Source organism: Thamnophis sirtalis, unplaced genomic scaffold, assembly GCF_051295495.1.
Source record: "Thamnophis sirtalis isolate CommonGarterSnake01/CBP01778 unplaced genomic scaffold, rThaSir2_p1.2 scaffold_2, whole genome shotgun sequence".
In the NCBI taxonomy this organism is placed as follows: Eukaryota; Metazoa; Chordata; class Lepidosauria; order Squamata; family Natricidae; genus Thamnophis; species Thamnophis sirtalis.
Window position 1 is genome coordinate 28,855,244 of NW_028261382.1, and position 26,219 is coordinate 28,881,462.

The following is a 26,219-nucleotide window of genomic DNA, read 5'->3' on the forward strand; positions in this document are numbered from 1 at the left end:
TCTAGGCCACAGCAGCAGACAAAAGGCTGTCCAATCTCTTCTTATAAAACCTCCAGTGTTGGAGCACCCACAGCTTCTGGTGGCAAGTCGTTTCACTGATGAATTTATTGTTACTTTCAGGACATTTAACAGAATAAGAGAGTTGGAAGGGACCTTGGAGATTTGAATTTGAATTTACTTTATTTGTATGCCGCCCTTTTCCCTGAAGGGACTCAGGGCGGCTCACAATTCAGGAGGGGGGAAAAACAAACAAAATTACAAAACATAAAGACCATGCACAATTAAAAAACACAACAATCATACCATTCGGAGTGGGGCTGCAAGTCTTTAGCCCCAGGCCTGTCGGAACAGCCAGGTTTTAAGGGCTATGCGGAAGGCCTGGAGGGTGGTGAGGGTACGAATCTCCACGGGGAGTTCGTTCCACAGGGTTGGAGCCGCCACAGAGAAGGCCCTCCTCCGGGTAGTCGCCAGTCGACACTGGGCGGCTGATGGAATTCGGAGGAGGCCTAGTCTGTGGGATCTAATTGGTCTAGTGGAGGTAATTGGCAGTAGGCGGTCTCTCAAGTAGATCTTCTAGTCTAACCCCTTGCAGGCAAATGGCTGTCCTAATCTCTTCTTTAAAACCTCCAGGGATGGAGCACTCACAACTTCTGGAGGCAACCGATTGTGTTGATTAATTCTCACTGTCAGAAGATTTCTCTTTCGTTTTACGTTGCTTCTCACCTAGAACGAAGGAGAAATTTCCTGAGAAGTAACTAATAATCGTCTTCTATGAGGGTGTTTCAAACCAGCTGATGTAACAAACCGTATGATGTTTGCCAGAACCTTCCACCCAGGAGGGGTGAAAAAGAGACCTGGAAATCATAAATAACCAATGGGTTAAACTCACTAAAGCAGCAGGAACTGGAGCAACTTTGTCCGTGCCTTGTTGGGTTACAACGTCTATGAACGTTGAACTTGGAGAGTTGGGAAAGTGTAGCTTTGATGGCTATTGCTCCTGGGTTTTTAAGTTTGGAAACAAATATAAGATTTCCAAAGCATGAAGATATAGAAATTTAATAAATAAATAACTAAAAGCCCTTCCTTGCAGAGGGGAGCGCAAGATTTAGGAAATGCAGATGAATGTGTGATAAAGTTAGGACATCTAATGCATCTCAACCTATGAAGAACATATGAAGAAGGGTTGCAGGAACTGGGCATGTCTAGTTGAATGAAAAGAAGGACTAAGGGAGACAGGATAGCAGCCTTCCAATATCTCAGGGGTTGCCCCAAAGAAGAGGGAGTCAAGCTATTCTCCAAAGCACCTGAGGGCGGGACAAGAAGCAATGGGTGGAAACTAATCAAGGAGAGAAGCAACTTAGAACTAAGGAGAAATTTCCTGACAGTGAGAACAATTAATCAGTGGGACAACTTGCCTCCAGAAGTTGTGAATGCTCCAACACTGGAAGGTTTTAAGAAGATGTTGGATAACCATTTGTCTGACGTGGTATAGGGTTTCCTGCCTAAGCAGAGTGTTGGACTAGAAGACCTCCAAGGTCCCTTCCAACTCTGTTATTCCATTCCATTCCATTCCATATTCTATTCTGTTCTATTCTATATTCTATTCTTTCTATTCTATTCTATCCTATATTCTATTCTATATTCTATTCTATTCTTTCTATTCTATATTCTATATTCTATTCTATTTTATATTCTATTATATTCTATGTTCTATATTCTATTATATTCAATTATATTCTTTCTATTTTATATTCTATTATATTATATTCTTTCTATTCTATATTCTATATTCTATTATATTCTTTCTATTCTATATTCTATTTTATTCTATATCCTATATTATATTTTATTCTATATTATATTATATTCTTTCTATTCTATATTCTATTCTATTCTATATTCTATTTTATTCTTTCTATTCTATATTCTATATTCTATTCTATTTTACATTCTATATTCTATTCTTTCTATTCTATATTCTATTCTATTTTATATTATATATTCTATTTTATTCTATATTCTATTCTGTTCTATTCTATTGCTATTGCTTTTTTTGGGAGATATCTTCAACACACAGAACAGCAAGATAATGGGTCAGGAGGGAAAAAGGACAACCGGAAGGGATGGGCTTGAGGGATTCAAAATCAAGAGAGAAGTTGGTTACATTGGGGCCTTCTCAGGGCTGGAGCGCCCTTGAAGAGGACTTGAAGTTGCTGGACAGATGGACAGGAATATTAACGCCATCCTGTTCCACTGATGGGTTTGGTGACCCAGAAAGTTGGTCTTTGCTAAGGTCCAGGAAATCTCTTCTGAGGTTAACTTGAAAAGGAACCAACCTTTAGTCATAGCCTAAACAAGACCATCCATTTTATCTTCGGGGATTAAGCTCCGTTGAATTGAAAGAGGCTCATCTCTGGATAGGCTCGTATACAATTGTGATAGAAGAGGAGAAGCAGCCAACTCACTGATTAACAGAGTTGGAAGAGACCTTATAGGTCATCTAGTCCAAAACCCACCCACCCTGCTCAAGCAGGAGACCCTACACCATTTCTGACAGATGGCAGTCCAGTCTCTTCTTGAAAGCCTCCAGGGATGAAGCTCCAACAACTTCTGTTCCGTGAGTTGATTGTTCTCACTGTCAGGAAATTCCTCCTTCTTTCCAGGTTGAATCTCTCCTTGGTCAGTTTCCATCCATTGTTCCTTGTCTGGCCTTCGGGTACTTTGGAAACTAGCTTGACCCGCTCCTCTCTGTAGCAGCCCCTCAAATATTTGAAGATGCTCCCCTGTCTCCCCTGGTCCTTCTCTTCCCTAGACTAGCCATGCCCAGTTCCTGCAACCATTCTTCATATGTTTTAGCCTCCAATCCCCTAATCATCCTGGATGCTCTTCTCTGCACTCTTTCTAGAATCTCAAACTTTTTTTTATAGTGTGGTGACCAAAACTGGTTGCAGTATTCTAGGTGTGGTCTTATTAAGGCTTTGTAGAGCGGTATTAGTACCTCCCTTGATCTTGATTGTATCCCTCTGTTAATGGAGCTTAGGATTGCATTGGCTTTTTTGGCTGCCACCGCACACGGCTGGCTCCTGTTTAGCTGGTTGTCCACTAAGACTCCAAGATCCCTCTCAGAGTCACTGCTATCAATCCTGGTTTCACCCAGTTTATATGTCCACTTTGGGTTTTTCTTACCTAAGTGTAGGACTTGACTTTTCTCTCCCTTGAATTTCATTTTGTTAGATAGGGTCCAGGGTTCAAGTCTGTCAAGGATCCATCTGGATCTTGAGCCTATCTTCTAGGGCAGTGTTTCTCAACCTTGTCAACTTGAAGATGTCTGGACTTCAACTCCCAGAATTCCCCAGCCAGCGAATGCTGGCTGGGGAATTCTGGGAGTTGAAGTCCAGACATCTTCAAGTTGACAAGGTTGAGAAACACTGTTCTAGGGGGTTAAATAAATAAATAAACACTGGCCTGTTAAATATTTTGGACTTCATTTCTCCCCTACTCAGTGAGTGTAGGAAATGCCCTTCAAAACCTCTGAAACCTGATGGCGTACACCTTTTTTTTTAAACCAGGGTGTTTAATTATTCTAGCTTTTTAAAATCTGTTGATTAAATCTATTGATGAAAAAGGAATCAATCACGCAGGGTCTCATTTTGAAACCGGAATGCCCAAAACGTCTCTTTTCGTGCCCCAATGTTGTTTAAAAGAAGAAGACCGACACAGTTTTAAAAAGGATACGCAGTCACATTGGTGTTTTGTTTTTTTTTAAAGGGAAATCGAAATCCATATTTATTCCAGGCAATGATTAAAAATAGAGAAATCAAACCAAGTTCATTCAAACCATCCCAGCTCTCTTCCCCAGGTTCTCAAGAGCTGGCTCTTTTCTGAACTCTTTCTCGTCTTTTCAGAGAGAGAAGATATTTAAGGGAAGGTTTCCCTGTTTAGATTAAAACAGGGAGGCGCCTTGTGGTCCTAAACCTACCTCAAAGACCTTAGATACAGGGAACAGGATGTCCGATTTGTCGATAAAGGCTCATCAATAGGGCTGCCTTTATTTAACGCTGATGACTGTAGCTTCAATGGCCTCCCATGAGATAGTGCCTTCGGGAAATATTCATCCAAGACACGCAAACTGGATTGGACTGGGGAATCTTCTCCCCTCCTCCTCCTAGGTAGGACCACAGATTTCACTGTAGCTTTGAAGATGGATGCCTCTAAGACAGCCCCCCCCCCCGGAAAGAAATCCTTGCTGTTTGCTCCCAAGCTCGCCTTACCCCAGGAAAGAGCAAGAAGCATGGGAGACGCTAGAAGGCAAAATGAACCCTTCTTAAAATAACTGTGGGTCCTTTCAGATGGACAAGAATCCTTCCATCCCCATCCTACAGGAGAAGTAAAGTCGACTCATTCACAGCCCTTAAAATCTCCCCTCCTGCCGATGATCTGGTTTCCTTCTTTTGTCGGTCTTGAAAAAACATCGCAAGCGAGCGACCCACAACCCACACAACGCCAGGAAATCCAGCCCCTTTGAGGATGCTAGCTGGAGCTGCGGCATGGATGGGCTCCTTCCCCAGCCACATGACTCTGGGTGATGGAAGTCAACCCACCAAAAGAATCAGCAGATCCGTCCTTTTTCCATTCCACTTTTTTTTAATTTTTTGGCTTCCAACCCTTCTTCCCAACCACATGGATTATCCTCCATGTGTCTTTCTGCGCTTCCTCCCCCCCCCCGCACACACACACACACACACACACACACACAGACAGACACACACTGCCTTCATCTCCCTCCTCCCTTCCCCTCTCTCCTTTCCCTCACCTCTTTTGCTTGTCCCAAGAGCTGAGCAAGCTATAATCAGTTTGATTTTAAAAAAAAAAACACCATGATGTCTATGGAGATTTTCAAGTCACCCAAGTTGTGGTTGCTTCTTCAGGAGGCAAATGGACTTTCTGGGGTTTTCTTTGAAGATGGCTTGGCTTCTCATCCAAGAAGCTTCTTCAACTCTGGCATAGCTAAGTATCTGTGGAGATCCTCAGTCATCCTGGTCATGGTTGTCCCAAAGGTGGTTTTTCAAGAGGCAAAATGACTTTCTAGTTTTTCTTTGAAGGCATTTTGCTTCTCACCCAAGAATCTTCTTCAGCTCTGGCATAGCTAAATGTCTATGGAGAGCCTCAGTTATCCTGGACATGGTTATCCCAAAGGTGGTTTTTCAAGAGGCAACTGTTTTTTTTTTAAACAAAAACATTTTGCTTCTCATCCAAGAAGCCTTCTTCGGAGCTGAAGGAGCTTCTTGGATGAGAAGCAAAATGTCTTCAAAGAAAAACCCAGAAAGTCCAATTGTCTCTTGGAAAAAGCACTTGGGGAGGAAGGGATTGTGGGGGAATGCGGATCTTTTTCATCAACATCGCCGTGATCCTCCCGGGGCATTTCCCCCCCACCCATCCCGAAAAGCTCACGAATCTTTTGCAACTTATATCAACAGCCAGGAGATGATCTCAATAGCTCAGGTGGACCTCGAAAAGCCAACCCAGGAGATTTGAGAGACCTGGCTTTGCGGGAATGGAGAAGCACACGGCGGGGTGGGGAAGAGAGAGAGAGAGAGGGAGGAACGTTGAGAGACGAGAGACAAATTTGAGAGAGGAGAAGGGGGTCTTGCGGGAAGCTGACAATGCAGCGGTGGTCATTCCTTCTCATTCCCCGCCGTCTGGGCTTGGTAGCCCCCAGAAGCTGCCGCATATCCCAGCCCAGCCTAACCAATGTGCAGACTACTGTACAATGTTGTAATCCTGAACAGGTAGTCCGAACACTGGGTAGGCGGAGTGGAGGTTCTCGGTCCAGGCTTTTGATGGAGAACGGAGCGCTGGGTTCTCCTCCTCCCCCCCTCCCCCTTCACCTCTTTGCAAGGAACCAAGGAGAGCGGGAGGGGAGAAAGAGAAAGAGAGAGGTAGAAAAGGGATAGAAGGGATAGAGAGGTCAAATCCTGCATCCAGGGATGAAGACTTACTTTGAATGAAGAATGAAGAAGTTTAAAAGATGTGCATGGTTCTTTCCATCTTCAGCTCTTGAGATCTTTATTTCTCTTCCTTCTCGAGATAATTCTTCTTCTCCTCCTCCTCCTCCACCTCCTCCTTCTCCTTCCTTCTTCAACATAATCTTTCTTCTCCTCCTCCTCCTCCTCCACCTCCTACTTCTCCTTCCTTCTTCAACATAATCTTTCTTCTTCTTCTTCTTCTTCTTCTTCTTCTTCTTCTTCTTCTTCTTCTTCTTCTTCTTCTTCTTCTTCTCCTCCTCCTCCTCCTCCTCCTCCTCCTCCTCCTCCTCCATCTACTCCTCCTTCCTTCAACATAATCCTTCTTGTTGTTCTTGTTGTTCTTCCTCTTCTCCTCCTCTTCCTCCTCCTCCTCCACCTCCTCCTTCTCCTTCCTTCTTCAACATAATCTCTTCTTCTTTTTCCTCTTCTTCCTTCTCTTCTTCTTCTTCTTCTTCTTCTTCTTCTTCTTTTTCCTCCTCCTCCTTCTCCTTCTCCTCCTCCTCCTCCTCCTTTTCTTCTTCTTCTTCGTTTTCGTCTTCATCTTCTTCCTTCTCCCAAGCTCCTAAGAAGAAGGTTGGAAGAAGAATGCAACAGACAAATATTTTTTTTTAAAAATCCTTCCAATGAAACAAGTAAATAAAGAAATCACCCGTTACGCCACAGCGGTGTCCCCAAAACGTAGACTGTTTCTTGGGCACCATCAAGATTCCTGGTCTCTGGCCAATCCATTTGGGCCCCAACTATCCACATCACGTTTCCACACACACACCCCCCGAAGCCTTGGGGTGTTTGGGGAGATTCGGAGAGGAAGAGGGGTTGTCCCAAAGAGCCCCATGTCACTTGGCATCCCCAAGTGGCCGGTCAAGAGATAACCCGCTGTTCGGTTCTCAAGCCAGCCACAAGGTTTGTTGACCCACCTTGGCCAGTAGCCTGTGCCGTTCGCCTCTGGCGACCACGCGAGCAATCTGCCTCCCCCTCCTTTGTGGCCTCCCAAGTGCCCCCCTCCCCACCCCACCCCAGCATCTGGCACTCGTGCCTCCTCCCTTCCTCCAGCCTCTTGCACCCACCCTCCCTCCCTCCCGCCTTCCTTCCCTCTTGCTTCTCCACGGATTCTGCCTGAACTGACGTGGCAGGGCTTACTTGCCTTCAAGGAGGAGCTTGTCAATTGGCGAGAAGGTCAGAGTTCAAGAAGAGCCGAGCCGTCTGGTGTGGAGAAGGTTGGTTGGCGGGAGGAGGTGGAAGGGGGAGAGAGAGAAAGCCTCCCCACCTTGGAGGGAGCCTTGAGGGATGTTGTCCTCCCCTTTTTGGTGCATAGCTTCCATGTAGTGATTCCAGATGTTCCTTGGGCCATGCACTCTGCTTCCTCTCCCAAGGCTGTCAGGGATAAAGGGGGCTTTATGTGTGATGCACAGACTCAACAGCGTGCGCCAGGGAAAGAGAGAGAGAGAGAGGCCAGAAGGGGAGAAGCAGAGCGTGCCAATCAGCCAAAAAAACGGAAAAAGAAACCAAATAAATAGAGACTCTGGAAGGATGCCGTTGGTTCCCCTGCTCTCCGCTGAGGGCCATTGGTTGGTTATGTCCTCCTTGACTTTGAAGGAGGTGGGATTGGAAGACGTTTAGCAGATTGAAACATGCTGGGATGGGAAGGAAAGAAAGAGGCCAGTTGGTTCAGAAATATAGATCTGTTGAAGGGTCAGCATAGTCTCCATGGACAACATCTGGGTGTCGACAAGCTTCCCACCCCAGGGAATATTTTGCAAGGAGAACCTTAGAGAAGACCGATAACCTTCCATAACTTTCTTTGTTGGATTTCCCGGTCACTTTTGTGAACTCACAACAGAGGAACATGCGTAGCTCACACATAATTTCCTTCACTCCCGTTAGAAAGTCCATCAAGCTTTCTCAGATGAGACCTAACTTTCTCCTCCCCCAAAATTGAAGGGCCCCTGAAGCCACAAGGAATAGGGCAAGGTATGTCCATCCAAGATACTTAGAAGGCCCTTTCTTAGGTTTGACCCCATATTTGGGTTGACCTTCTCCAAGATGGCCAACGTGAAAAGGTTGGCCTTCCGGAAGGCATCTCATATATTCAGGGCCAGGAATAAATCCAGAAACATTGTACTAGCAAAATTAGGGTCATCTCGTTCAGCTGCTCTTCTAGTTTATTTATGTATTTATTTATCTACTTCATGTAGTCATGATTAACTGATTCATTGCAGAGAAAGGGGAAAAAACTAGTCAACCCATCAGCATCCAGCATCCATCCAAAGAGATGGCAAGGAATGTCCATTCAGGACACTTAGAAGGCCCTTTCTTTGGTTTGGCCCATATTGTCAGGGTTCCAAATAGCATCCAAAAGTAAATCAGAGTCCGAGGCAAAGTATTCCTTAAAATTCTAATTTATTAAGAGAGCCATATTGGCACGTCTGGGAAAACCTGAATCTGAAAGCTTCCCGGTTTTCCCCACCCAGTTGAAAGTTCAAGATCTTGCCCCCCACACCCACAAGTCCATCCCATGGCCCAATCTCCCATCCAGTTCTGGTCAGGTGCAGAGACAAAGGATGACCTTGGTTTTCTAGAAAGAATGTTGTTATGGCTACGTAGCGTCTAACTCCGTATAATCCCCCCTGCAAAGACAAAGGATGACCTTGGCTTTCTAGAAAGAATGTTGTTATGGCTACATAGCGTCTAACTCCGTACAATCCCCCCCTGCTGTTTTCCCACAATAGAAAATGCATAGTAGGATAATAGAAAGTGTGGCAGGCCAAAGATCCAAAAGGAAAGATGGCTGCAGGCCTGGCACATAGTTGGGTTGACCTTCTTCAAGATGGCCAACATGGAAAGGATCTGATTAGTCTTTCGGCAGGGCATCTCGGCTATTCAAGGACCAGGAATAAGTTCAGACGCATAGTACTAACAGATTTAGGGTAATCACGTTCAGCCGTTCTTCTCATTAATTTAAGTATTTATTTATCTGCTTTATGTAGTCATCCATCTCATGAGTAAGTGACTCATTGCAGAGAAAGGGGGGGGGGGAAACTAGTCAACCCACCAGCATCCAAGGAGGAGATGGGTGGTCATATTTTTTTTCTTAATGCAGTCATCATATTTCGCAACCTCCCATAAATCAGAGGCCTGGGGGACGACAGCAAAGATGTCGTTCCTCTCCTCCTTCCAGAACTTCCTTGGGCCCACAGTCACTCGTTCTCTTTTCTTTTCTTCGGAGACAGATTTAACATTCTCCCCTCAGCACTCCTCCAGGGAAAGTGTAAGTGAACACCCATAGCAGAACGTGGGGCAAAGGAGAAGTCAAAAAGTGGCTCAGTGGCTAAGACACTGAGCTTGTCGATCAGAAAGGTTGGCAGTTTGGCGGTTCGAATCCCTAGTGCCGCGTAACGGAGTGAGCTCCCGTGACTCGTCCCAGCTTCTGCCAACCTAGCAGTTCAAAAGCAGGTAAAAAATGCAAGTAGAAAAATAGGGACCACCTTTGGTGGGAAGGGAACAGCGCTCCGTGCGCCTTCCGGAGTTGAGTCATGCCGGCCACATGACCCCGGAGACGTCTTCGGACAGCGCTGGCTCTTCGGCTTTGAAACGGAGATGAGCACAACCTCCTAGAGTCAGGAACCACTAGCACATATGTGCAAGGAGGGGAACCTTTACCTTTTAAAGGAGAAGTGGAAGATATCTCACAGGTTTCATTGCACTGTGAGTTATACAGAGTTTATAGGTCAGTATATATAGCCGAGGTGGCGCAGTGGTTAGGGTGCAGTACTGCAGGCCACTTCAGCTGACTGTTATCTGCAGTTCAGCAGTTCAAATCTCACCGGCTCAAGGTTGACTCAGACTTCCATCCTTCTGAGGTGGGTGAAATGAGGACCCAGACTGTGGGGGCAATATGCTGACCGTGTAAACTGCTTAGAGAGTCTAACTGCTATTGCTATTGCTATTATCCCCTTACTAGTGAGATTGCCAAGGACGGCAGACAATTTTTATGCAGGCTTTCTCCTCCAGGACTCAAACGCAACTACCAGTGGCAAAATTCTGTGTTGCTGCAATGCCCATAAGAAAAAAAAACATTGGTTACAGGATTATAGCTATGCAACCTGTGCCAATTTTCTGGTGGTATCTCTTAACAATTTTTTTTCGGGGGGGAAATTACATTTACTCACATACTTATCGGCTCTCCACTCATGCAAACTAGTGACGAGGGACCCTAACGGTTTGAGAAGATGGATTTTCTTAACAGGGAATTTTATTATCCATTCTTAACCTCAGTCCTATTTTTTAATCCATTGTAAACAGTGATGTCTATTGCTGGTCTGTGACTGCAATGAAGTTCGATTCTATTCTTTTGCGGAAGGACCAAGAGGAGCTGCAGGATTTCCTGGGCATCCTCGGGAGGGAGATGATCCAGCTAGAATGTCAAAACAGGGGATTTGGAGAGTTGGAATTCCCTGGTTTGTTTTTTTCCTAACTCAGTTTATCAGCTTTCCAAAAGACCAATGGAGATCTCAACTTACTATACCTCATCCTTGGCTTCCTCGCTAATGTTTTCTGAAAGCAGCAGCTAACGTTTTCTTGGATAACAGAGTGCGAAGGGACCTTGAAGGCCTTCTAGTCCAACCCCCTGCCTTCTCAGACAGGACACCCTGTATTGTTTCAGAGAAACGGTTGTCCAATCTCTTCCAGTGTTGGAGCAATCACAATCTCTGGAGCCTAGTCATTCCACTGATTTATTGCTCTAACTATCAGGAACGACTTCTGGAGGACTTCTTCTCAATTCTGGAGACTTCTGGAAACTTCTTGACTTGGCCTGTTGGCCTTGTCGGTTCCACCACAAAACCACGTTCGACTAAAGGGCGCTTGACGAAACCGCGTAGCTGACATCATCACAGCGCGACAACAGCGCAGAGAAAAAAGCACGCTGTAAACGCTAAACCTAAAATTAACCCCTAAACCTAAACCTAAACCTAACCCCCGTAAACCTAATCCTAAACCTAACCCTAAACCTAACCCTTAACCTAACCCTAAACCTAACACTTAACCTAACGCTAAACCTAACCCTTAACCTAACACTAAACCTAATCCTAACCCTTAACCTAACCCTAAACCTAACCCTAACCCTTAACCTAACCCTAACCCTAACCCTAACCCTTAACCTAAACCTAAACCTAACCCTAAACCTAACCCTTACCTTAACTTGAATCGGCTTGCTTTCAAAGCGTTATTTAAAGCGCCCTTCTTTCTCCGCGCTCGCTGTTGTCGCCCTGTTGATGACGTCAGCGACGCGGTTTAATCGGGTGCGCTTTAGTCGAGCGTGGTTTTGTCGTGCCACGGGCCTTGTCTTGGCCATCTGGAGACTTCTTCTGAACTGGGCTTGGCTTTATTCTAACTGGAAAGACACCTATGACTAGAAACGGGCATTGACGTGAGATATGGTAGCATTCCTTGCCTAGAAGATCTTGTGGTGTGAAATGTAGAATAGATGGAAGTCCCTCCTGTATTCCACAAATGCACAGCACACCCCAGAAGTTGTGTCCCTTCTTCCTTTTGTTCCTTCTCGGTCTTAGGAGACACAAACACACACCTCTTGGTCCTAGAAGACGACAACTCTTCTTACACATCTCACTTCGCCCAAATCATGTCCTTCAGAGCCTCCCAAGGCTGGGACATCTTCCTGCAGCATGAAAAATGAAGTGTGGCTTTTTGGCCCCAGGCCAAGAAAGGGGGAGGACTCCTCCCTTCTCCTTGGCCCTAATCCCGTCTGCAAACTCTCTCCCACCCCCCTCTCCATGCTTGGCGGGACTGCCCCACCACAGACAGGCAGCCTGATTGCTAACACATGGGCAGAAGGCTGGCCGCCAGCCCCCTTGGAGAAGGCCTGGCCTCCCCATAACTTTGCTTGCAACCGTCGCTTCTCTCTCTCGTCTCCGTTGTTAGGAAATGAAGTCAGAGCGTTGATATAAAACAGGCTGGGCTGAAAGGGGAGGCCGGAGGGGGCCAGGGGTTGGGAGAGAGGGGGTCGGGCAGGCCCCCTCCGTGTGCCCAAAGCTGGAGTGGCAACACTGGAGCTTTAAAAAAAGAAAAAGATGGTGAGCTTTGATGGTGGAGCTTTTTGGTAGCTTCACCAGATTCGGGTCAACCTTGAAACTTTTTAAATCAGTTCTCTGCTGGTCTCAAGAGTTTGTCCTGAGCTGCGTTGTCCAGACCAAATGTGGTTGATGTTTTGAAGGCCACTTTGTTTTAATTTTAAGCATTTAAAATCGATTCCCAAGAGCCTGACCTATTTTTGGGTGGTCCAGACTTCTTGGCCAAACTTGCGTGCCTTCCCAGAGGTTTTGAAGGCAACGTTTTTGTGATGGAGCCCAGGGGTTGTCGGGGGTGGGGGTGGGGGTGGAAAAGAAGCAGCCAGTTGTAGGAAATCCAGTGGTGTGAATTCAAGCCGGGCTTTTAGAAGAGAGCTTGGAAAGGTTACCATACTGGGAACTTATTCCCACCATGCCATCAAACTCTCTCTATATTGTTTATTTGTTTTCTCTTGACATACAATAAGTGCTTCATGCATACTGTCTGAGTCCATTTGTTTACCCAGTAATAATAGACGCAGTGGCTAAGATTCTGAGATTGTCGATTAGAAAAGTTGGCGGTTGGGCGGTTCGAATCCCCAGCGCCGTGTACCAGAGTGAGCTCCCATCACTTGTCCCAGCTTCTGCCAACCGAGCAGTCTGAAAGCACGTCAAAAATGCAAGTAGAAAAATAGGAACCACCTTTGGTGGGAAGGGAACAGCGTTCCGTGCGCCTTCGGCATTGAGTCATGCCGGCCACATGACCATGGAGACGTCTTCAGACTGCGCTGGCTCTTCGGCTTTGAAACAGAGATGAGCACCGCCCCCTAGAGTCAGGAACAGCTAGCACGTATGTGGGAGGGGAACCTTTACTTCTTAAGTTCCTAATTTCTACCCTGTTATCCACCCATTGATCAATCAAGTCTCAAGTTTGACAATATTCTGTATCTTTCTTTTAACTTCAGTGTTAGTCTGCCCATTTTTGCACAGTCCATTTTTTAAAAATTCTATCTTCTTCTGTAAGTGTGTCCCCGCGTCTCCAATGTTATGGCAAATACAATTCTTGCTGCTATTAAAACATGTAATATTAAATATATGTTCCCTTGATCATATTTTTTTTCTGGTATTATGCCTAATGAAAATAGTTCTGGCTTAAAATCTATATGTGGTGTCTTAACCTTTCTCCCCCCCCCCATTAAATGTTACGTAGAACAGAATAGAATAAGAGAGTTGGAAGGGACCTTGGAGGTCTTCTAGTCCAACCTCCTGCTCAGGCAGGAAACCCTACAGCACTTCAGGCAAATGGTTCTCCAACATCTTCCAGTGTTGGAGCATTCACAACTTCTGGAGGCAACTTCTGTTCCACTGGTTAATTGTTCTCACTGTCAGGAAATTTCTCCTTAGTTCTAGGTTGCTTCTCTCCTTGATTAGTTTCCACCCATTGCTTCTTGTCCTGCCCTCAGGTGCTTTGGAGAATAGCTTGACTCCCTCGTCTTTCTGGCAGCCCCTGAGATATTGGAAGACTGCTATCATGTCTCCCCTAGTCCTTCTTTTCATCAAATTAGACATACCCAGTTCCTGCAACTATTCTTCATATGTTTTAGCCTCCAGTCCCTTAATCCTCTTTATTGCTCTTCTCTGCACTCTTTCTAGAGTCTCCACATCTTTTCTACATCGTGGCAACCAAAACTGGATGCCGTATTCCAAGTGTGGCCTTACCAAGGCCTTATAAAGTGGTATCAACCCTTCATGTGATCTTGATTCTCTCCCTCTGTTGAAGCAGCCTAGAACTGTGTTGGCTTTTTTGGCAGCTGCTGCACACGGCTGGCTCCCATTTAAACAGTTGTCCACTAGGACTCCAAGATCCCTCTCCCAGTTACTACTATTGAGCAAGGTACCACCTATAATGTACCTGTGCACTTTGTTGTCCTTGCCTAAATGTAGAACCTTCCTTTTTCCACCCTTGAATTTCATTTTGTTAGATAGTGTCCAATGTTCAACTTTGTCAAGATCCCTCTGTATCTTAAGCCTGTCTTCTGGAGTGTTGGCTATTCCTGGTGTCTGCAAATTTGATGAGTTCCCCATCTATCCCCTCGTCCAAGTCATTGTTGAAGATGTTGAAGAGGACTGGGCCTAAAACAGAGCCTTGAGGTCCTCCACTGCATACTTCCCTCCATGTAGAGTTTAATGTTCTGTTAGACCAACTCTAAATGTTGATTTCTATGGGGAGAGAAGGAGGAAATATTTAATTCCCTGAAAGAGAGTTGTATCTCAATTTAGGCAAATCATACTGGAGATGTGCTCTTTTTTCTCTGTTAATTTTTAAGGGGTGATCCTAAGTTACCACTATGGGATGCGGTGGCTCAGTGGCTAAGACGCTGAACTTGTCGATCAGAAAGGTCGGCAGTTCGGCAGTTCGAATCCCTAGTGCCACATAACGGAGTGAGCTCCCGTGACTTGTCCCAGCTTCTGCCAACCGAGCAGTTTGAAAGCTGGTAAAAAATGCAAGTAGAAAAATAGGCACCATCTTTGGTGGGAAGGGAACGGCGTTCCCTGCGCCTTCGGCGTTGAGTCATGCTGGCCACATGACCACGAAGAGGTCCTCGGACAGCGCTAGCTCTTCGGCTTTGAAACGGAGATGAGCAGCGCCCCCTAGAGTCGGGAACGAGTAGCACATATGTGCGAAGGGAACTTTTACCTTTAAGGCACCACACCAAACTTACATGCAACCCTCCCCCCCCAAAAAAAACCTTAGATAAAATTCCTGAACCATCTGACTTAGTTTTCCATATTGATGGATGAGTTACACGCCATCAAGTCTTGATTAATTCTTAGCTACACGCAGAGTGATTTTCTTTGCGGTGACATGCGTGTCTGCGGGGCTCGAATGCCTAGAGAAGAGCAAACTTCTTAGAGCAAAAACACGCCTTAACGGAACCGAATCCTTCGTGGAGTCCCCCCCATTCCCCCACTAGCAAGTGGGTGCAATTCTGTGAGGCTTTTTCTGTCTGCAAATCTCTCATGGTTGTCTCAGATTTGTTAGAAAGAAGCTTTTGGATGCTGAGTTACCCCGCTGGGGGCCGGGTGGGCAAGCAAGCTGGGAGAGGGTTGGAATTAATCAGCAACGCGATGTTTAGTTTGGAGGAGAAGAAAAAAAAATTGAAATGGGAAGTCGGCCGGCTGGGAAGCCAAATACCAACGTTGCTGTTATTTTGAAGGACGCCTCCGGGGCCTCCAGAAAATGAGAAGCAGAGAGGAGGAGGTGGCGGCAGAGCAGGACTTGGCTTATGCAACGTCTTAGCTGCCAACCCGGGGGGAATAAAATTGACAAAACCAAGATGCTAAAATGTTTTCGACTGAGAAGAAACTCCTTCCGTTTGCCTTCTGGAGGGTGGGCTCTAGCATAGACGGGTGTCTTCCAAAAGTTGGTCACTAACTGGTGCTCCATGGACCACTGGGGGTCCACGGGAAAACGTTGGTGTTCCGCAGAAAAATTATTTGCATTTTTTAGTATTGCATTAAATCGAATGATCAGAATAGGGCTGGAAGGGACCTTAGAGGTCTTCTAGTCCAACCCCCTGCTCAAGCAGCAAATCCTATCCCATTTCAGACAGGAGGATGTCCACTCCTTTCTTCTAAACCTCCAGGGATGAAGCAGAGCCTACAATTTCTGGAGGCAAGCTGTTCCACTTATTGTTCTCACAGTCAGGAAATTTCTCCTTAGTTCTAAGTTGCTTCTCTCCTTGATTAGTTTCCACCCATTGCTTTTTGTCTTGCCTTCAGGTGCTTTGGAGAATAGCTTGACTCCCTCTTCTTTGGGGCAGCTCCTGAGATATTGAAACACTGCTATCATGTCTCCCCTAGTCCATCTTTTCATTCAACTAGACCTACCCAGTTCCTGCCACCGTTCTTCATATGTTTTAGTCTCCAGTCCCCTAATCCTCTTGGTTGCTCTTCTCTGCACTTTTTCTAAAGTCTCAAAGCAGGCTGGAAGTATCTTCTGGGACCATTAAAATCTCCCTCCCAATGTGTTCAGATCAGTTAGTGACAGGGAAATCTTGGCAGGGAGGTGCTTAGTGATTTTGCAGGATGCACATTTCATGAGAAATGCTGCTCACAAGTTGCAACCCCCCTCCTCCTCCTTCCTCAATCTCTCTAGTTGCTTTCTCGGTCTTCCTTCTCTTTCCAACCTCCGGTTCCACGCGATGACCATTTTTTAAAATGTACATTTTGTTTGAGTTTTGGTTCACTTGTATTTCTAGAAGTTTTCTCATCTCGGGAACACCTTCTCCCCGATAGATCCATTGATGTAAGTCAGTGCTGAAATTCAATTTTTTTACTACCGGTTCTGTGGGCGTGGCTTGGTGGGCATGGCAGGGGAAGGATACTGCAAAATTCCCATTTCCTCCCCACTCCAAGGAAAGGATACTGCAAAATCCACATTCCCTCTCCACTCCAGGGAAAGGTTACTGCAAAATCCCCATTCCAGGGAAAGGATACTGTGAAATCTCCATTCCCTCCCCACTCCAAGGAAAGGATACTGCAAAATCCACATTCCCTCCCATTCCCGGGGAAGGATACTGCAAAATCCCCATTCCCTCTCCACTCCAGGGAAAGGTTACTGCAAAATCCCCATTCCCTCCCCATTCCAGGGAAAGGATACTGTGAAATCTCCATTCCCTCCCCACTTCAGGGGAAGAATACTGCAAAATCTCCATTCCTTCCCCACTTCAAGGGAAGGATACTGCAAAATCCGCATTCCGTCCCCACCCCAGGGGGAAAATATTGAAAATCCCCATTCCCTCCTGATCAGCTGGGACTCAGAAGGCAGAGAATAGATGGGGGCAGGGCCAGTCAGAGGTGGCATTTGCCAGTTCTCCAAACTACTCAAAATTTCAGCTACCTGTTCTCCAGAACAAGTCAGAACCTGCTGAATTTCACCCCTGGTGTAGTCCTTCCTACTAATAAAATCATTTCATATTTGGGTTTCAAATTTACGCACTTATTCATCACGTTGAACCGAGCCCCCTGGGCCCTTCTAGCAATTGAGGCTCCGTGCCCCTCCGCAGCCCCGTTTCCAAGATTTAAGGGATCACAGGCCCCAAACATCTGGAAGAGGCTTGGAAACCTGACTCTGGGAGGGGTGGGGTGTGTTTTTTTTTTAAAGGGAAAATAAGGCATCCATTTTTCCATGCTCACACACTCTTCTGGGGCTTCCGTTGCAGAAGTCGCATCTTTCAAAACTGCAGGAGGAAAATTCCTGGGGGCTACGCGGCTCTTAAAATAAAAAATGCAACCAAGGCGAATTTGGGGGCACGCCCTCTTTCTGGGGCCGTAGCGTACTCAGAGACCTTTTAATGGGGGAGTAGACAAGCTCTCGTGGCCAGCATGACTACCTTAAAGCTGGAGGCCACCATTCCAAGCATGTCATCTGGGACCCATCTGGGCGTCTTTTGCGGTTTTTCCTTCTTCGTTCCATTCATTTCCCTGCTGTGAGCGACCGCAGCCCCTTCATTTTTTCCAGTCAAGGCCCGTGATTCATAAAACACGCTGGCAAGATGTGATTCCTGGAGTCCAGGAGGATCTTTGTAGAAGAAGAGGTCCCCCTTTAGGATACTTGCAATAGTGCTCGGACTGGCTTAAGTAGGTGTCAGGGTTCCCACCCGTAGTAAGTAAACCTCCGAGGCAAGTAGGTTCTCCAAAGAATAGCTTTATTGGATGTATCATGTCAGGACAGTTCTAGTGAAAACCAACTCTGAAGGTTCCCCTAATTAAAAATTAAAAGTTAGGCAAGAAAAACCCAATGCACAGATACAGTATAGGTGGTGCATCGCTCAACAGTAGTAACTGGGAGAGGGATCTTGGCGTCCTAGTGGACAACCATTTAAATAGGAGCCAGCCATGTGCAGCAGCTGCCAAAAATGCCAACACAATTCTAGGCTGCATCAACAGAGGGAGAGAATCAAGATCACGTGAAGGGTTGATACCACTTTATAAGGCCTTGGTGAGGCCACACTTTGAATACGGCATCCAGTTTTGGTCACCACAATGTAAAAAAGATGTGGAGACTCTAGAAAGAGTGCAGAGAAGAGCAACAAAGAGGATTAGGGGGCTTGAGACTAAGACATATGAAGAACAGTTGCAGGAACTGGGTATGTCTAGTTTAATGAAAAGGAGGACTAGGGGAGACATGATAGCAGTCTTCCAATGTCTCAGGGGCTACCCCAAAAAAGAGGGAGTCAAGCTATTTTCCAAAGCACTTGAGGGCAGGACAAGAAGCAATGGGTGGAAACTAATCAAGGAGAGAAGCAACTTAGAACTAAGGAGAAATTTCCTGACAATGAGAACAATTAATCAGTGGAACCACTTGCCTCCAGAAGTTGTGATTGCCCCAACACTGGAAGTCTTTAAGAAGATGTTGGATAGCCATTTGTCTGAAATGGTATAGGGTTTCCTGCCTAAGCAGGGGGTTGGACTAGAAGACATCCAAGATCCCTTCCAACTCTGTTATTCTATTCTATTCTATATTGGCACAGTTCTAGTGAAAACCAACTCTGAAGGTTCCCACCATTTCCCCTTAATTAAAAGTAAAAGTTTTTCCCCTTCCTCAAACAATCAGTCACATGGACATGGTCCAATCAAGGTGCTCTGTGGTCTCCTGGTAACATTGCTCCTCCTGTTGCTGGCCAGGTGTTAGAATGTCCTTGGTTCCCAAGGGAAAGTGTTTTAGTTTGGCTACAGAACCTACAGCTATCTTTATTTCCTCCCTCCCTATCCTTCCGCTTCAGTGTGGCAACACTGAAGCATCAAAATGGCTGCGGTTAGGTCAGCTTCAGAAGGACTGTAGAAGTAAGACAAGCGAGGGATGGATTTGATTGCGTGGTCCAGTGGTAGTAAACCTTTTTCTACCTACAGCCCACTAATGGATCTTTCTTGATGGAAAAATTTCCTTACCGCCCACCAGTTTTTGCTCAAGTGCGGAATATTTTTTAGAAAGGAGGGTGTTTTTGAACCTACATTTATCTTTTTATTTCCACTTTATGCATGTTTATGATGTTTTTAACTTTATAAAGTTTAATTAGAAAACAATAAAGTAAATGGAAATTAGCTTTACTAATTTAATGAGATCTTTGAGGCTGATGCTGCGAGACTAAATCTTTGATATCTGGTTCGATTTTCGTAAGGAACACTGTATTAGGTGCCAATTTGTATCAAAAAAAAAATTCCTTTTCCTGCCTTCTTCTTCTTTTCCTTTCTTATAGTATTTCACTATATCAAGGATCTCTTTTTCCCTTTTTTATTTTCTCCTTCTCCTTCCTTTACTTATTTCTTTTTTATTTTATAAGATAACAAAACTTAGTTTATGAGCCAGACTAAACACTGCTTACTCTCCTCCTTTATTTCATCCCCTTTTCTCTATTTTTCTTCCCTTTTTTGTTAATTTTTTTTATCTTTTCCTTTTTTACCTTCCTTAGGGCAATGTGCAAAAGTAAGGCTGAGCTAGTTAGCCCACTTATCATTATTAGCCAACAACCATTCTCTCCTGCCTATAACTTTTCTTTCTCCTATTTTGCAACTGCTCTGCTCCACTTCTGCCTGTCCCTGCTATCAGTTTCCACTCCTCCCCTTCCTCTTTCCACGTGTTTGCTTGTTTGCGTGCATGCGCACGTTGGTTTATTGATGTGTGCGCTCGCACCTGCCCTCTCACTCAAAAGGAGGTTTTAACCTCCAAAGTCCCTACTGCCCACCTGGAATCCTGGGGTCACCAGATGCCCAAATCATCGACCGAGAGATAAGGAGAGCTAGAGAATGTCTTAGTGGGTCTTGCTCAGTGGTGGGATTCAGCCAGTTTGCACCCATTCGGGAGAACCGGTTGGTAACTTTCTAAGCAGTTCGGAGAACCGGTTGTTGGAAGGAATCTCCTTTTGTTTTTCTCCACTTTACAGGGCTAATCCTGTAGGGAAGGCAGGAAGGAAACATTCTGGTGTTGTTTCTAGCCTCATCTTTGTTGACCTGCTTACAGAAACCGCCTCTCCGGTTAACCCTGATTCCATTGTAATAGCTAAGGCAAAGTGCCCATCAACCTGAGTGACGTTGAGTTGACCACGCCTACCCAGTCACATGACCACTGAGCCACGCCTACCCAGCTGGTCATTAGGGCAGAGAACCGGTTGTTAGATTATTTGAATCCCACCACTGGTCCTGCTTTGAGATGACATGCGGCCCCTGGCTTTTGTCTTCTAGGAGAAAGAGAAGAAGTACATGCTTCCAGTGGACAACTTGAAGGTGCGGGACATCGAGAAAGGTTTCATGTCCAGCAAGTACATCTTTGCCCTCTTCAACACGGAGCAACGGTAGGTCCTCCTTCTGGCCCAGCTCAAAGAGGATGACCTCAGCGAGTAGGGAAGTCCGCCCGCAGCCAGGTTTCACCTTCTTCCCTTCCCCGCCAACCAGGAATGTTTACAAAGATTACCGTCAACTGGAGCTGGCGTGTGAGACCCAGGAGGAGGTGGACAGTTGGAAGGCATCCTTCCTGCGGGCTGGCGTTTACCCGGAACGCGTTGGGGTGAGTTGAGGCGCGGTGGTGGAAAAAGGAAACGTGAGCAGGAGTGAAAGTTGGAGGTCAAACCAATCTCGCTGAGATGGCGGATCAAGCAGGCTTAGTTCTGTGTTTGGTTAGAGTGAGACCTCGTTGGTTTGGGTGAGAATCAAGAAGTAGAGGAAGAATTCTGCTCTTCTTCCCTTCCCCGACTCTAAAACAGAAGTTGGGATCTTTGCAGGACGCAATCCATGGTGGAAAAGTCTAATTCTATTCAGTAGGGTTTAAAATTGGGAGCATCTACAGCAGGACGCTGAGCTTGTCAATCAGAAAGGTCGGCCGTTTGGCGGTTCGAAACCCAAGCACCGCGTAATGGAGTGAGCTCCCGTTACTTGTCCCAGCTTCTCCCAACCTAGCAATTCGAAAGCACATAAAAATGCAAGTAGAAAAATAGGGACCACCTTTGGTGGGAAGGTAATCGTGTTCCGTGCGGCGGAAGAGTCATGCTGGTCACATGACCATGGAGACGTCTTCGGCCAGCGCTGGCTCTTCGGCTTTGAAACGGAGATGAGCAGCGCCACCCCCCTAGAGTCTGGAACGACTAGCACGCATGTGCAAGGGGAACCTTTCCCTTTACAGCAGGAGTGACCAACCTTGGGAATGTGAAGACTTCTGGATCTCAACTCCCAGGATTCCCTCTGCTGTGGGAATTCTGGGAGTTGAGGTCCACAAGTCTTAAAAGTTGCAAAGGTTGGACATCCCTGAACTGCAGCCTCCCCCAGGAGGAGGAATGACAATATGAATTAGACTCTTACAAAGTTCTTTTCCCAAAACAGAAGAGGCCAGAGGAAAAAGACCCCCAATATGAGCTTTCCATCCTAACAGTGGGCTGGCCATGTTGAATGGCCCACCAGAAGGACAACATCGCCACCCGTTGGCGAAGCTCTGGAATGACAGTCCCTTCACTGGCTCCACCATTACATTGTGTACTCTGGTTAAGATTTTGGTTTTTAACCAATTCTCTCTTGTCTTCTTTCATTTTTACTTCTCTTTCTTTGCACTCCCCCATCCAAGTGTTATATTTTATGGGTGCCAGTCCCTCTGGTTTTGTCCGTTTGCTGCTCAGTCCTGCACCAATGCTGAGAAAATTGCTTTGCTTGCAAATCACTTGTTTTAAAAAGTGGTGTTTTAAGATTGACTGATGGATGATGGCTTATCAACTCATTCTCAAGATCACCATAAGTAGATTTCCCCTTCCCCCTAATGATCCATCTCCAACCTGATCCTGAAGGTCTTTCCAATGTTGCCCTCAAGCCAATTTTATTTTTAATTGATTGCATTTTGACTTTGTAACGATCCCATTCTGATTATATCCACTGAATAAGTTAGCCAGGAAATATATCTACCTACTTTTTTCAATTTTTAAAAAAATCACATTTTTCTTGCTTTCCCCCCCCTTTTTTGTGCTCAAACTGGCCTCACAGGACAAAGATAAAGTAAGTGTTTGACCCTTCTTTTCCTGTGCCATTTTCCTTTGAATTATACTTTTTTTTTATTGGACACATTTTTAAACTCCTTTTTTTCCCCCTTTAATTTAAACTTTTATCCCTCTATTCCAGTGTTTCTCAACCTTGGCAACTTGAAGATGTCCGGACTTCAACTCCCAGAATTCCCCAGCCAGCGAATGCGAATGCTGGCTGGGGAATTCTGGGAGTTGAAGTCCAGACATCTTCAAGTTGCCAAGGTTGAGAAACACTGCTCTATTCTAAGGGAGACTTTTGTCCTTCACCCCCTTTTTTTTCTCTCCACTTCATTACCACGTTGCCTGCTTGATTTGGTTTCTTATCCTTTCTAGAATGTTCCTTTCTGCTTGTTTTCGTCTTCTCTGGAACATATTCCCCCACCCCCGTTCTTAAGCTACCTCAGAAAGAAAGAAAAAGATATATATATATTTTCTTTTCGCATTTATTTCTTTTTTTAAAAACATATGTGTGTATATATATATATAATATCTAGTTTCCCAATCGTTGGTCCCCAGGACCTGTAAGGTATGTACGCAATAATGCAAATTGTAGATTTAGAGCAGGGGTCGGCAACCTTAAACACTCAAAGAGCCACAAAAATCCTAACCGGAAGCCCCCCGTTCAATTCTGGAGCTGACCGGAAGTCTGGTCGCCCCCCCCCCCCACCATAGAGTCTCCTCCTAGCATGGCGTCCTTTTTCCTCTGCTGACCAGAATTCTGGTTCCCCCACCATAGAGTCTTCTCCTAGCACGGCGTTCTTTTTTCCCTCTTCCTGTCCTCACCGAAAGCCCTATCAACTATGGAGCTGATCGGTGACAGGGAGCCTCAGCAGAGCCACTTGCGGCTCCAGAGCCACAGGTTGCCGACCCCCTGGTTTAGAGATTAAATCCAAACACCTTTGGATCGAGTCTCTGAACGGAGTCACGATTGCATGTTCAAACCGCAATGTTCTTTCCACTCCTCCCGCTAAGAAATTTATACGGTCTGGAGAGCGGGAGGCAGAAGGCTCTGAATTGGTTTTCCCGGTTTTCGAATCGAAACAAAAAAAAAATCTGAATCCCGATTCTTGACGTGAATTCGATTTTTGCAGACCTTGGATGGAGAAGTGCTTTCGAGCACCGATGTAAGCAGAGAGTGATGGCATCAGAGAACCTCTGATAAAACTTGTCCAACATCAAGTTTCATATCGCCGGAGAAAATAGTCTCTATTTTCTTCTGTACATTATTTGGATAAACTGCAATGGGAGATGATGGTATCCAACAAAAGTCCAGGTTGGGTCTGATACTAACCTCCATCTGTGGTGTCCTTGCCAATGAAGGTCGCTTCAGAGGAGCATCAGAGGTTCTCCATGGGAAGTAGGAGATTGTGGGCTTTAAAATGTGGTTCTCTTTGGCTTCTGGTGGTTAATGGCTTGCTTTGTCTCCCCGTCGATCTTCTGCAGTCTGGCGATTCAGAAGAGAATGGCTCGGACAGCTTAATGCATTCCATGGATCCCCAGCTGGAGAGGCAAGTGGAAACCATCCGGAACCTTGTTGATTCTTACATGGCCATCGTCAACAAAACCATCCGTGATCTGATGCCCAAGACGATCATGCACCTTATGATAAACAACGTACGTATAGGTAGCGCCTTGCTCAGTAGTAGTAACTGGGAGAGGGATCTTGGAGTCCTAGTGGACCACCATTTAAATAGGAGCCAGCCATGTGCAGCAGCTGCCCAAAAAGCCAACACAGTTCTAGGCTGCTTCAACAGAGGGATAGAATCAAGATCACATGAATGGTTGATACCACTTTATAAGGCCTTAGGAAGACCACACTTGGAATACAGCATTCAGTTTTGGTTGCCACAATGTAGAAAAGATGTGGAGACTCTAGAAAGAGTGCAGAGAAGAACAATAAAGAAGATTACGGGACTGGAGACTAAAACATGCAAAAATGGTTGCAGGAACTGGGTATGTCTAATTTAATGAAAAGATGGACTAGGGGAGACAGGATAGCAGTCTTCCAATATCTCAGGGGTTGCCCCAAAGAAGAAGGAGTCAAACTATTCTCCAAGGCACCTGAGGGCAGGACAAGAAGCAATGGGTGGAAAATAATCATCAATGATTTGGATGAGGGAATAAATGGGGGATTCATCAAATTTGCAGATGACACCAAGCTGGCAGGAATAGCCAACACTCGAGAAGACAGGCTTAAGATACAGAAGGATCTTGACAAACTTGAACATTGGGCACTATCTAATAAAATGAAATTCAATGGTGAAAAGAGTAAGGTTCTACATTTAGCCAAGAAAAACAAAATGCATAGGTAGAGTATAGGTGGTATCTTGCTCAGTAGTAGCAACTGTGAGAGGGATCTTGGAATCCTAGTGGACAACCACTTAAATAGGAGCCAGCCGTGTGCAGCAGCTGCCCAAAAAGCCAACACAGTTCTAGGCTGCATCAACAGAGGGATGGAATCAAGATCACTTGCGGTGTTAATACCACTTTATAATCCTTTGGTAAGGCCACGCTTGGAATACTGCATTCAGTTTTGATCGCCATGATGTAGAAAAGATGTTGAGAATCTAGAAAGAGTGCAGAGAAGAGCAACAAAGATGATTAGGGTATTGGAGGCTAATAACGGTTGCAGGAACTGGGTATGTCTAGTTTAATGAAAAGAAGGTTTAAGGGAAACATGATAGAAATCTTCCAATATCTCAGGGATTGCTACAAAGAAGAGGGAGTCAAACTATTCTCCAAGGCACCTGAGGGTAGAACAAGAAGCAATGAGTGGAAACTAATCAAGGAGAGATGCAACTTAGAACTGAGGAGAAATTTCCTGACAGTTAGAACAATTAATCCGTGGAACAGAAGTTGCCTCCAGAAGTTGTGAATGCCCCAACACTGGAAGTCTTTAAGAAGATGTTGGATAGCCATTTGTCTGAATCGGTATAGGGTTTCTTGCCTAGGCAGGGGGGTGGACTAGAAGACCTCCAAGGTCCCTTCCAACTCTGCTATTGTATAGTATTGTATTGTATTGTATGACGCAGTGGTGGGATTCAAATAACTGAATAACCAGTTCTCTGCCCTAATGATCGGCTGGGTAGATGTGTCTCGGTAGTCATGTGACTGGGTGAGCATGGCCAACTCAACATGACTCATGTTGAGGGGCATCTTGCCTCGCTCATCCTCTCCTTGCCATGCCTGGCCATGCCTCACCCCTCCCCTCCCAGCCACTCCTTGCCACTCCCAGCTACTGGCCCTGCCACCCAGCCGGGTGAGCAGCTGGGTGGCCGGAGGAGCAGCCTGGTAGCGAGGTGAGGGGTGGCTGCGAGGGGAAGGGGGAGGTGGGGGTCAGGCACGGGGAGGCACGCTCTTCAGCCAGTTCGCTGAACTGCACGAAAAGTTAGCTCTAGAACCTGTGCGAACAGGTTGAATCCCACCAATGGTACGACGTAAGGCTACACCAGGTGGTGTGTATGAATTGTATAAAGTTTTCTGAGTGTCTGCTTCTGGAGAAGCAGATTCTGGAGTAGCATGTTAATTGACATGGGGGAGAGTAAACGGTTGGCCTTGGGGGTCTCATCTCAACAGACTGGTCTAGGGAAGAGAAGGACCAGGGGAGACAGAATAGCAGCCTTCCAATATTTGAGGGGCTGCCCCAGAGCGGAGGGAGGGTCAAGCTATTGTCCAAAGCACCTGAAGGCCAGACAAGGAACAATGGATGGAAACTGACCAAGGAGAGATTCAACCTAGAAATAAGGAGGAAATTTTCTGACAGTGAGAACAATCAACCCATGGAACAGAAGTTGCCTTCGGAAGTTGTGGGAGCTTCATCACTGGAGGCTTTCAAGAAGAGACTGGGCTGCCATTTGTCAGAAATGGTGTAGGGTCTCCTGCTTGGGGGAGGGGTTGGACTAGATGACCTACAAGGTCCCTTCTAACTCTGTTAATCTGACATGGGGAGTGAGGAAAACTGATGACAAAGGAAGAGGAAAATAAGAATATATCATCTCGTGATCTACCAAAGCCTAGAAGATTGGTAGAAGAAACAAAGAGACTGGTAGCATAGTGGAATGGGGATG

At 45.8% G+C, this 26,219-nt stretch overlaps 1 protein-coding gene across 16 annotated transcripts in view; it reads left to right on the top strand.

Moving 5' to 3' along the window:
• Positions 1-26,219, top strand: part of DNM1 (dynamin 1) — a 110,676-nt gene that overhangs the window by 66,618 nt on the left and 17,839 nt on the right. For all 16 annotated transcript variants that reach the window (XR_015695477.1, XR_015695482.1, XR_015695481.1 and 13 more), the window contains 3 exons: positions 20,336-20,445; positions 20,546-20,657; positions 23,596-23,766. Coding sequence is in view for 9 of the 16 variants with exons in the window: in XM_087704592.1 (XP_087560718.1) it covers positions 20,336-20,445; positions 20,546-20,657; positions 23,596-23,766 (393 nt within the window). In the remaining 7 variants the exon portion in view is untranslated. The remainder of the gene's footprint in view (positions 1-20,335; positions 20,446-20,545; positions 20,658-23,595; positions 23,767-26,219) is intronic.